This window comes from Pelobates fuscus, chromosome 1 (genome assembly GCF_036172605.1).
Source record: "Pelobates fuscus isolate aPelFus1 chromosome 1, aPelFus1.pri, whole genome shotgun sequence".
NCBI classification, from domain to species: domain Eukaryota; kingdom Metazoa; phylum Chordata; class Amphibia; order Anura; family Pelobatidae; genus Pelobates; species Pelobates fuscus.
This window is the reverse complement of record NC_086317.1, coordinates 313,487,732-313,500,245: the sequence shown is the minus strand read 5'-3', so window position 1 is coordinate 313,500,245 and position 12,514 is coordinate 313,487,732. Positions and strand designations below refer to the sequence as shown.

General features: G+C 36.5%; 1 protein-coding gene across 2 annotated transcripts in view; it reads left to right on the top strand.

Moving 5' to 3' along the window:
• EIF5B (eukaryotic translation initiation factor 5B) overlaps nt 1-12,514 on the top strand; it is a 37,090-nt gene that overhangs the window by 13,051 nt on the left and 11,525 nt on the right. The window contains exons 5-14 of one of the 2 annotated variants that reach the window (XM_063458821.1): nt 1,476-1,684; nt 4,670-4,820; nt 5,747-5,845; nt 6,325-6,414; nt 7,440-7,475; nt 8,323-8,382; nt 8,563-8,861; nt 10,974-11,078; nt 11,448-11,558; nt 11,649-11,716. In XM_063458821.1, coding sequence (XP_063314891.1) covers nt 1,476-1,684; nt 4,670-4,820; nt 5,747-5,845; nt 6,325-6,414; nt 7,440-7,475; nt 8,323-8,382; nt 8,563-8,861; nt 10,974-11,078; nt 11,448-11,558; nt 11,649-11,716 — 1,228 coding nt within the window. The remainder of the gene's footprint in view (nt 1-1,475; nt 1,685-4,669; nt 4,821-5,746; nt 5,846-6,324; nt 6,415-7,439; nt 7,476-8,322; nt 8,383-8,562; nt 8,862-10,973; nt 11,079-11,447; nt 11,559-11,648; nt 11,717-12,514) is intronic. The other variant, XM_063458832.1, reaches the window with a different exon arrangement.

The following is a 12,514-nucleotide window of genomic DNA, read 5'->3' as shown; positions in this document are numbered from 1 at the left end:
CAGTGTCTGGGAGGCTGTGGTTGCTGCGGCACGCAATGTTGATGGTGAACAGATCAAAACACTGACAGAATCCATGGATGGCAGGCTTTTGAGTGTCCTTGCAAAGAAAGGTGGCTATATTGGTCACTGATTTGTTTTTGTTATGTTTTTGAATGTCAGAAGTGTATATTTGTGAATGTTGAGATGTTATATTGGTTTCACTGGTAAAAATAAATAATTGAAATGGGTATATATTTGTTTTTTGTTAAGTTGCCTAATAATTATGCACAGTAATAGTCACCTGCACACACAGATATCCCCCTAAAATAGCTAAAACAAAAAACAAACTAAAAACTACTTCCAAAAATATTCAGCTTTGATATTAATGAGTTTTTTGGGTTCATTGAGAACATGGTTGTTGTTCAATAATAAAATTAATCCTCAAAAATACAACTTGCCTAATAATTCTGCACTCCCTGTATAGTCAACAGGACCACTGCAGCTTAATGTAGTGTATCTGGTGTCTGTAGCCTGTTCCTGCAGGCCTTTTTAATGTAAACACTGCCTTTTCACAGAAATGCAGTGTTTACATTGCTGTTTAATGACGCCTCTAGTAGCAGTCACTCAGATGGCCACTTCCTATCTCAGTGCTGCACAGTGTGCAGTACCTGCATTCAGCGTCTCCACACTCTGCATGGAGGAGCAGAACGTTGTCCATATAAATGCATTGATCCAGCACCTGATTGGTGCAACATTTTGCAGCGCATGAGCAATAGCTTCACAATACTTTCCTATGGTAAAGCATTGGATTAGCTGACATCATCAAGCTTGATTATCTCAGACATAGAGGTGGGGCCAGCTTCTGGAAGATTGGTATAGCGTCACACACTGACACACACGTTCACAGACTGACTGATACACGTCCGCGCACACCCCACAATGACTGACACGCGCGCACACCCTACTCTCTCTAATGCGCAAGAGAACAGCTGTGATGTCGGCTCCTGGAGCTAAAGCACTAGCGGCACAAGAGAAAAGTCCAGAAGATGATGGTGAAGCCTGCGAGGATCAGGTTCAGGAATTTTAAACTTCCCTTTTCCTGGCTCGTAGCAGGGATGTCACCATCTAGGGTCTTTGCAAAGTCTGCAGATGGTGACAGTTCTGTTTTAAGATATATTTTATGGCATATTTATTTTTGTAAAGGTTTTAGCTTTTATTGATAATGTGCAGTTGCTGTCTTAAGTAGAATTATATAGTATTTTGTTTTTAAAATATTGTGTGATTTACATTAGCTTTTGACTTGATAAAAAAAATATTGATTAGACAAATATAATAGTAAATTAAAAAAATGATTCAGTCTATTTTGGTATATTTAAAGACAATTTCAGATGACCCCCCCATGTTAATTACATTGGGTTTCATATATTTGAGTAAGGTCTTGCTAGAATGTGTTTTTCACCAGACATTTGTGTTCCTTTAAAATATCATGTTTACAGATGATGATGGGGATAAGAAGAAAAAAGATAAAAAGAAGAAAAAAGTGGAAAAAGAAGACAAAGACAAGAAAAAGGGTCCTAGTAAAGCAACTGTAAAAGCTATGCAGGAAGCTTTGGCCAAAATGAAGGAGGAGGAGGAAAGGCTCAAAAGAGAAGAGGAAGAGCGCCTGAAACGACTGGAGGAAATGGAAGCTAAGCGTCTTGAAGAGGTAACCAGGGGCCTACTGGATTTTTATTTTATTTTAATGCATTTGATTTGATTCAATTAACCCCTTAAGACCGGAGGGCGTACAATTACGTCCTTTTTAAAGCGGCTCTAAACGCTGCAGGACGTAATTGTACGCCCTCCGGTTTTTTGTTACTTACCCGGTCGCCGGCGATCGCGGTTGCGGGGCTCCCGCGGCACCTCCATCCTCTTCAGCCCCCCCCCCGGGCCATGTGAGAGTGAGGTCCTCACAATCACATGGCCGGGATAGCTAATGACGGTTAGTCCCCCTGCTGGCTGAAATCAAATAAAAAAAGTTAAAATAAGTGTGTGTATATATGTGTATATATATATATATAAAAACAGCGATCTGGAACTGCACTCACGGTCCTTTGAAGTTTGAAAAAAATTCCTTTATTGCATCAAGTATAAAAATCAACGTTTCGGTCCACACAGGGACCTTCCTCAGGATAGACAGGGTCAGTCTATCCTGAGGAAGGTCCCTGTGTGGACCGAAACGTCGATTTTTATACTTGATGCAATAAAGGAATTTTTTTCAAACTTCAAAGGACCGTGAGTGCAGTTCCAGATCGCTGTTTATATGTTCCGCCCCTGTAAACGAGCACCCGGCAAGTAACAGTCTTTTATGGACTTTAAACTACATTTGAGCTAGAGTGCAAGGAACTTTTGTATTTTTATTTATATATATATATATATATATATATATATATATATATATATATATATATATATATATATATACACACATACATACACTGTCTAGGTGTATTTTAATATTAATATATATATAATTATATATATATATTTATATATAATCTAAAAAAAATATGTAAATACGTAAAAAAATAAAATAAAATAAAAATATTAATAAAATATTAAAAAATATATAGATGTGTTTTATTTCGTTCTAACTGTATTGTGATATTAATATATATATATATATTTATATCAAAATACACGTAGAACGAAATAATATATATATCTATATACATAAATATATACGTATATATCACTATATGTGTGTGTATATATATATATATATATATATATATATATACCTATATATAAATAAAAATATAAAAAAAAATTATATATATATCTATTTCATATATTCTACACATATATTTATGTAATAATTTTACATAATTAGGTATCCTAATTGATTACAATTAGCGGGACCTGCCTGACAACCCATGCCGAAAGTATAGGGAATTTAATTTGCTTGCACTATATTTAACCCTATAACTTTCCAAGACACCATAAAACCTGTACATGGGGGGTACTGTTTTACTCGGGAGACTTCGCTGAACACAAATATTAGTGTTTCAAAACAGTAAAAGGTATTACAACAATGATATCGCCAGTAAAAGTGACGTTTTTTGCATTTTTCACGGACAATATTATTGCTGCAATACTTTTTACTATTTTGAAACACAAATATTTGTGTTCAGCGAAGTCTCCCGAGTACAACAGTACCCCTCATGTACAGGTTTTATGGTGCTTTCAAAAATTACAGCGTCAAATATAAGGCTTGTGTTTCATTTTCTTCACATTAAAATTCGCCAGATTGCTTACGTTGCCTTTATGACCCTATGGTAGCCCAAGAATGAAAATTACCCCTATGATGGCATACTATTTGCAATAGTAGACAACCCAAGGTATTGCAAATGGGGTCCAGTCTTTTTTAGTAGCCACTTAGTCACAAACACTGGCCAAAATTGGCGTTTTTTGCATTTTTCACACACAAACAAATACTAACGCTAACTTTGGCCAGTGTTTGTGACCAAATGGCTACTAAAAAAGACTGGACATACCCCATTTGCAATACCTTGGGTCGTCTACTAGTGCAAATGGTATGCCATTATGGATGTAAATTTATTTCCTGGGCTACTATACAGTCTCAAAGGCAACGTAACCAATCTGGCGAATTTCAATTTCAAATGTAACTTCCCAAAACACCATAATACCTGTACATAGGGGGTACTGTTTTACACGTGAGACATTGCTGAATACAAATATGTGTATTTTATTGCAGTAAAAGCAAACAGTATTATGACATTGACAGTTAAAATGTCATGTAGAACTAAAAAAATAAAAATAAATCTTATTTTCTCCCATTTTTTTCATATTAAATTATGTTTCATAGCTAAATATTTGATATTAAATGAAAGCCCTGTTTCCCCTGAATAAAATGATATATAATAAGGAGGGGGTGCATTTAATATGAAAGAGGTGAATTACGGTTGGACAGACATATAGCGCAAATGCCAGGTTTTGTTTACATTTTGTTTCGTTCACAACTTGTACATTTGGCTCCGTCCTTAAGGGGTTAATTAGGTTACTGATGTTTTAGGGAAGGACGGATTGGGTTTATTTATTTATTTATTTTTAACCCAATACTTTGCATGCAATTTCAACTTTTATAATTATTATTGTTAACTCCTTTATCTGATGCAGACATCCATATTAATACATATTTGTCTTATTACACAGCTCCTCCTAAAGGTGTATACAGGTTTTAGTTTCTTTTGACCCATTCGTAGTCACTGCTGTTACAATTGTATTTATAGTTCCCCTTTTATGTATGTTATGCTGACCCAGTAGACATTGAAGCATTAAAGCCCAATTGGTGGTGATCTTTAAGGGTTCCCTTTTTTATATTTCCATTTTAGATGACTACTAGTGTGCACCTTGTTAGACTGGATACTTGTTTTACACTGTTACATTATATATCATTGCTACTATTGAAACAATTCACCTATTATTTTATCTTAGGAGAGATTAGTTCTTATAAATAGGTAGGATTGTGCCATTCATTTTACTGGGATACGTACACAACAATTTCTGTTTTGTAACTGTTAGAAATGGGCAGCATCTACATATTAAAACAAGAGGGACTTTTGATGACTTTTTGATGGATCATTTTATGCATCTAGACAATTCCTATATTCGTGTTAACCTATTTTAGGAGCGACTGGAGCAAGAACGAAAAGAGAAGAAGAAACAGAAGGAAAAAGAAAGAAAGGAGCGCTTAAAAAAAGAGGGGAAGCTTCTGACCAAAGCACAGAGAGAGGCCAGAGCACGGGCAGAGGCAACACTGAAGGTCCTTCAGGCCCAGGGTATGTAGAGCTCACCATAGGATACTAATGCTTTTGTAGCAACTTGTGCTGTTAGACCGTGTACAAACAGGCATTTGTAGACCTTTTGTAAATGATTAAAAATCTTAAGAGAACAGTACTTGCCTTGTTTTAGCTAGAATTAGGAGTTGGTATTGTCATTGGACTTGTGCATTAAACTGTGCAAGAGAAGTCTAAAAGGGTGTGTGTTTTGATTAGATATTGCTAAATGAAAGCTAAAGTCTTCCAGAGAAGCCCCGCACCATCAATAATTTAGTTGACATGTTTTTGTTATTTCATTAAACTCAAGTGAATAAAAATCACTTTATTAATCTAAGGTCTCTAATGTAAATTTGCACACACACAACCACTAAATCTCCAAATAGAAGAATTTAGCACCTATGATAATGCATTTTGATTTTGTGAATGCAATTTGTGCAAGTAAATATACATTTTCTGTGGCTTCCATTAACTAGCATACATGTTTTTCTTGAGGTTTTTTGTATACAGGGGTGCAAATATCCTCTGGTTTTGGTTGTACTGCTCACCCACAACTGGCATACATTTAAGACAATAGACTTGTATGAGTGGGACTGCTTACCAACTTTGTGTCACAAGGCTCTAAAATTCTCCCATGTTTCTGCTGAGTGTGCAGGGTCGAGGGGGAGCCAGCCAATATGTTTTTCCAATGGCCTATGGCACTTAAAGAAACATTCCGGCACCATAACAACTTGATCTGAATAAAGTTATGGTGTCGGTCAGCTCTCCCTCAAAATGTCCAACTTATCAACATCTCCACATTCACAGTACAGAGAGAAACAGCTTGCATATTTGCTAATCAGATTTTTGAGAATATGCCCAGTGTTTGTTTATTTTTTTTCCCCTCGATTTCATCTTTTAAGTTATGACTTGTATTCTTCTTTCTCCAGGAGTTGAGGTGCCCTCAAAAGATTCTGTGCCAAAGAAAAAGCCAATTTATATAGACAAGAAGAAAAAGAAGCCATCACAGCAGCTGGCAAATAAGGAAGGTAAACTCTCTTACCATTTTTTTCAAAACGGAGTACCGTATATGATAACACTAATAATAGACAAATACTTTGTAACTTGTTATTTCTTTAATCATACTCCGCTCACACATGTAAGCTCACTTCTGCCTGTGTCATTTGCATATAGATTGATACCACAAAAGCGGTCCAGAAACAAAATAATTGCAGCTCATCTTTTACATTTTTTTTTCCCTTTCACAAACATCTTCTGATATTGTATTACGAGTGTACCAGGGAAATCTCCAAGTGTGAAAGGCTTGGAAGATGAGCGTTCCATTTCAGTCTGCCCACTTTCTGACATTGGACCTTTTTTGCAAATAGCCTCTCTGTGTAGATGAGATGGCACCCACTACTTCTAGATCAATAGTGGCTATGCTGGGGTTCCCAGATATAATTCTTGAGGGTTATTGTATCACCATTGTAAACCTTAAAGCTGTATATTTTCTCTCTGATCGTTTTAGAGCCAATGGAAGTCACGTCTCCTGTGGAAGAAGTTGTAAAATCTCCAATACCAGAAAAGGAGGACACAACCATGTTAGTGGAGGCACCAGGTTTGTTTTACAGACATTTTTTGCAAATTCTCTATGCATTTATACTATATCCATTAAGCTTTTCAAATGGCACATATATAAAACACAAACTATTGACTTTAAAATCTTCTTTACCTCAACGATTTCTTCTCAAAGTGTACACATCTATTGATCTAGTGTTCTACATTTTGCCACACTTTCATAATTCAGTGTGTGAGTATCTACCCAGATGTTCCTATTTATGTTTCAATGTCCATTGTATTCACAGCAAGAAATGATTTAAAGAAGCTTCAGAGCTTTTTTTGTTTCTACCCAAATGTATAGTTATTGAGAGTTATACTGGTATAAAGCACTGCAGTTAAGTTGACAATATTGTTTGTAAAAATGGTGGTAGATTAAGGAGGGAGTGGGGCAGCAAGGGTCATAGTAAATGGCCAGGAGAAGCTAGAAATTAGCTTGAGGATGTTCAGGAGGTTGAGGCCGACAGGTTTATAGATGTCGTCCCATGCGGACCAAGATTTTTGCGAATTTCAGAAGTAAATTCAGATTGCTCTGAGACATTTCTTCGTGTAGCAAATTAAAGGGTCACTCCATTGCCCAAATACATATCACTATTTAGCAGATATACTCCCATGAAAAATGTGTATGCATTTAATAATGCATTTTTTCCCCCACTGGAGGTTATATCTAAAACCGTTTGCAAAAGCTGCAGTTCTCTCAAGTCACTGTTTTTATACACCCCTTCCCATTAAATGCATGGAACAGTTTTTATACACCTCTTTCCATTAAATGCATGGTACCAAATTGAACTGGTTTTATACACCCCATCCCATTAAATGCATGGTACCAAATGGAACTGGTTTTATACACCTCTTTCCATTAAATGCATGGTACCAAATTGAACTGGTTTTACACACCCCTTCCCATTAAATGCATGGTACCAAATTGAACTGGTTTTACACACCCCTTCCCATTAAATGCATGGTACCAAATGGAAGCCTTTTTTGTTCTTTCTTTCTTGCGATTTAACAAAAATTATTTTGCAGGAGAACTTATTTGTGATAGTGAGACAGACCAAGAAGGTAACGTTTAGTGTGATGTGACAAATTGGATGGATTTGCTGTGAGCTTTATTCACGTGAAGCAGACATAACTAGTCTTCCTCCTGTTAATTTACTAAAAATACTATAGACTTTGTATACCTTAAAAAAAAAAAACCCCAAAAAAACAATATACTGCATGGTGTTTAACAAACCTACTTCTAGACATCATTCCCTTGCTGTGGAGAAGAGTTTAAGATTTCAAATCTATTTGCACCCCTGATGTGCTAGTAAGTTTTCTCTTTTTCCTTCTCCAGGGTATAGTGCTTAGCATGGGGTTGGTGTGTCTGTTCTCTTACCAGTTTTCATTTTAAATGAAACTCTTAACCAACATTACTACTACAGATTTCTTGTAGTGGCTATGGTGCGATGAGTCTTTAGATTTCTTATTTTTTTGGCAAATCAAATTCAAGTGTTCAAATTCTATTCAAGTGTTTGAACAGCAGGAGCCTTGGTACTGCCTAAAGGATCAATGCCAATACCCCCATACTTACAGCCTCTTATTCCATAAACACTGATAGATGAAGTGAATCTTCATGATGTCGCAAGAAGCTGGGAATTCTTCCTCGTTTTCTCAAACTGTTTGGAAACAGTGCAGCAAAACCCAGTGGAACTACACTCATAGCCTCCTTCCACTGGAAACTGTTGTGCTATAAGTGTCCCTTCTAAGCTTCCTGCTTAACCTGTTTTTTCTTTTTCTTTCTCTCTCTTATTTTTTTTATTTTTTCTTAATTTGTCGAGCATGTCTTTTGGCAGCTGAATTATACGTCTGCCCTTTTCATTCAACCATTTTACTAAAATCAAAACTTTTTTTTTTATATACCTTACAGCTGCAGAGGAAGATGCAGGAGTGGATGACTGGGAAGCTATAGTTAGTGATGAAGAAAAAGGTTTGTATTCAAATATATTTGTCTGCTTCTTGTCTATTTCTATTTGGGGTTTTGAGGAGAAACTATGCCCTTTAAAAAAAACAAAAAACAATTGTTCCTGATTTGCAAGGTGCAAGGCTTAAAATTAAAGATAGAAATGTATTCAAGTTTTATAATTTTGAATGCTGCTTTTCTCCACAGAAGCAAAAACGGTCCACATAGAAGTTCAGGAAAAGAATGAAGAGGAAGAAGATGATGAGGAGGATGAAGATGATGAGGATGAGGGAGAAAGCGATGAAGATGATGATGAGGAAGGAGATAGTGATGGCAGTGATGATGGAAAGTCTTTAGATGAGAAGCCAGTGGCCACTCGGCCGGTGACCTCAAAATCTGAGGAGAAAAAGCAAAGTAAAGAACTGAGCTCAGAATCGGAGTCTGATTCTGATGATGACCGTACCAAAGAAGAAAAAGCTTATGACAGAGCAAAGAGAAGAATAGAGGTACTGATAGGAATTGTATAGCATTGAATATCGATCACCCTACTATAGATTCTGTACTGTCTTTCTGGCTGACCACCTTTCCCATGCTGAAATTTCCTTTATCCTACTATATACGTGCTGTTAATTGTACAATCATAAGTGCAACTCTCTTCTAAATTTTAACTAGCAGGATTGTATACTAAACTGAGAATTCTTGGCAATTCAAAGAGAAGTTCTATCTTGGTGCAAAAATAGCTGAAATTTAAATTGCAAACAATTCTCACTTTAGTAAATAACCCTGTAGATTTTGTAATTTAGCACTCCACATCCCGTAATTTACAGATATGATCCTAAATTACTTTCCATATATATATATGCACTCCCCCCTCCATCCAAAGTGAGGGGAAATGTCTGTGCGTCTTATGGAGTGAATATGAAGCTTTACTTACCTGTCTTGTAGCGTGGGCCGGCAGCACAGTGCGCACCGCGGTACAGGAACTTCAATTTCAGGTTCCGGTTTCCGGCGGGACTGAAAGGAAGTGCGCACTCAGTGTGCACACTTCTTTTCAGTCCCGCCGGAACCAGAAATTGAAGTTCCTGTACGAGCTGTTAAGCCGGCCCACGCTACAAGACAGGTAAGTAATTATGGGACAAGGGGAGGGGGGGTTTAAAGATCATTATGGGACAGAGGGAGGGGGGTTTAAAGATCATTATGGGACAGGAGAGGGAGGTTTAACCCCTTAAGGACACATGACATGTCATGATTCCCTTTAATTCCAGAAGTTTGGTCCTTAAGGGATTAAAGATCATTATGGGACAGGAGAAGGGACACTGGTAGGTGGTAAGGAACACTATGGGACAGGGGAGAAAAAAAAATATTCTGAACAAACTGTCCCATAGTAAGAAACACTATGGGACAGTTTGTTCAGAATATTTTTTTTTCTGGGTTTTCTCCTCTAAAAACTAGGTGCGTCTTATGGAGCGAAAAATACGCTATATATCAGTGCAAATGGCACATAAGTCTAAAGGTGTTGAACCCTTGTTTCTTGAAATAGGTTGGAAATCCCATCCTCCCCAGCACCCATAGACATCCCAATATGCTGCTGCAGCATGAATAACATGCACATTACACTTCCACAATATTGGGAACTATTTTATCAAATTGGATGGCCATAATTGGTTGAGAGTCCTAGTCTAACCCTAGTATAATCAGGCATCTAGGTTGGACAGATTCACACTTTATAATGCAGCAGTGTATAGATGCTAGGGGGAGCCCCAGGTTTTATGAAATTGCTCCAAATAAGTTTGGGGAAAATATGTGTAACACCATAACCAGTATGATGACATGTAAATGGTTATGTTGTTTAGAGTGCCCTTTTAATGGAACACTTCAAGCACCATAACCACTGCATACCACTATTTGACTACTAACCAGGGGTCTGCCAGTCGCCTCCTTCCTTGGATCTGGAAGCTCTTGTAAGAATCTTTCATTGCATAGCTCCTGTGTAGTGCTGTCTCGTTGGCTAAGTAGTCAGGTGACTACTCACAGTGCACCAAGGCGCTCCTGGCAGCGTTACCAGTAGTAATGGTGCTTGGTGTACTCATTTTAACTGTCTTTAATAAAGCTTTTAAAATATAGTTCCCTATTTTCTCTGCCAACACTTACATTTCAACAATTTATTGAATTTACATTATTCATGTAATATCTTAGAGGCCTGCAAACCACAATCCACTTTTAATGTTGGTGTACAATAGATTAATATTCTTAAAGTGCCAATCATTTTTGATTTCCGGCTATGCATGTTGTGAAGAACATATTTCTGTCTTGCCATAGTAAGTCTATTACCATATGATATTTAATTAAAACATTTAATAAGGTGTGTGTGTGTGTGTGTGTCTATATGTATGTAGTTTATGAGAAGGTTCCTGTTCCATTTTATGACCCCAAAACGATAGCATTACATATTTTACAGCTATTGTGAGTTGAAGACTACGGGCAATGCTTCTATTACTTCTTTAAAATTTGTTGTGAATTGAGGACACTTTACTACTGACATTTTCCTAATCGATTAAATGACAAATGATGCAGAAATCTCATTACTTTTTATTTATGTATTTTTTATTTTATTTTAGAAACGGCGCATTGAAAATCAGAAAACTGTGACACAAACACTCAGAGCTCCAGTTATTTGTGTGCTTGGGCATGTAGATACAGGAAAAACAAAAATCTTAGACAAGGTATAATTATCTCTTTTCTGTAGATTTTCACTTGTGGGGTTTAGCAATTCATTTATTGGGCTTTATTCACTTATGGGTTAATTTTAGTGAATTGACATAGCTAAATTGGAAATATTTTCTTGCTGGGCTATAGGTCTACACAATGCATGAAATGTAGTTCATCACTAAGAGCTCTATGTGGATTATGAGAAGAATGTAGCTCTCCCCTACCAACCTATGGAAGCACTTGGCTACAGGAGTGAAAAGCTATATAATTTTGAGTGGTTTGCATGCTTTATTGTGTGTGTATATTAAAATGTATGTGGAAATGTAAATATATTTTGCTAAGATGTACAACCATGGTCATGATTCTTTGTGGTTTCCATACAGCTTAGACATACACATGTTCAAGATGGTGAAGCTGGTGGCATCACCCAACAGATAGGAGCAACTAATGTCCCCTTAGACGCCATTAAGGAACAGATTAAAATGGTTAAAAATGTAAGTATGATTATCCTTTGTGTTGTATTGCTGCTCTACTGAGAAGGTGTTTTGAATAGTGCCCACTTCTAATTGTTCTCTTTAAAATAGTTCGACAAGGACAATATAAAGATTCCTGGTATGCTGATCATTGATACCCCTGGCCACGAGTCCTTCAGGTAATCAGCCCAGGTTTATGTTGATTTTTACTTAAAATCCTATTTATGTAAACATATTTTGTTCATTGCTCATGTGATAATTTTCACCTTGGCTGTTCTAAGATGCTGTTTTAATTGCTGTCATGTATCAGCTGTTGCTGTCTCTTACTCTTATTGTAAAATGTAGCATGATGTGCTTTTAACTGTCTGTTTTTTGGGTTTTTTTTTATATGCTACATATAAAAATTATAAAAACTAGTGAAAAAATATCAACACTAGCTCAAGCTATTAGCATTGCTTCACTTTCAAATTCCTGAAATGCTATTGAGGAAAAGTTAAAGGACCATGTCAGCCAGGGATGCAATCTAAAGTTTGAGATATAGCCTGTTTAAGTCCTCTGAGCTATTTTATTTTGTACACATGTATCTGCAATTTGTTTTGCAACTGTACATCATAATATGTTCTAATGTGGTGTACATCATATTATTATATTAGTGATAGCTGAGTGGCTAATATTCTTATTGTATGTAACTAGCCCGGCATAATGCTGCTATACATGAGAAACGTGAAGGGATAAGATTGTTAAGGAACAAAGCCTTCTCCGTTTTGTATAGTTAGCTTGTCGTTGAGCTGTATGTTTACAATCGCGTAGTATTGTTTAGGTTCACTATTACAGGTGTAGTGATTGTCAAACTGGATTCTCTGGAATGATCTAATGCATGTCTTCCTGAATTTAGTTTATGGAACCTTGATTACTTATATAGAGGATGGGTTTATTATGCTGCAACCTGTTTAAACTTTGATATTAAACCGACCTTT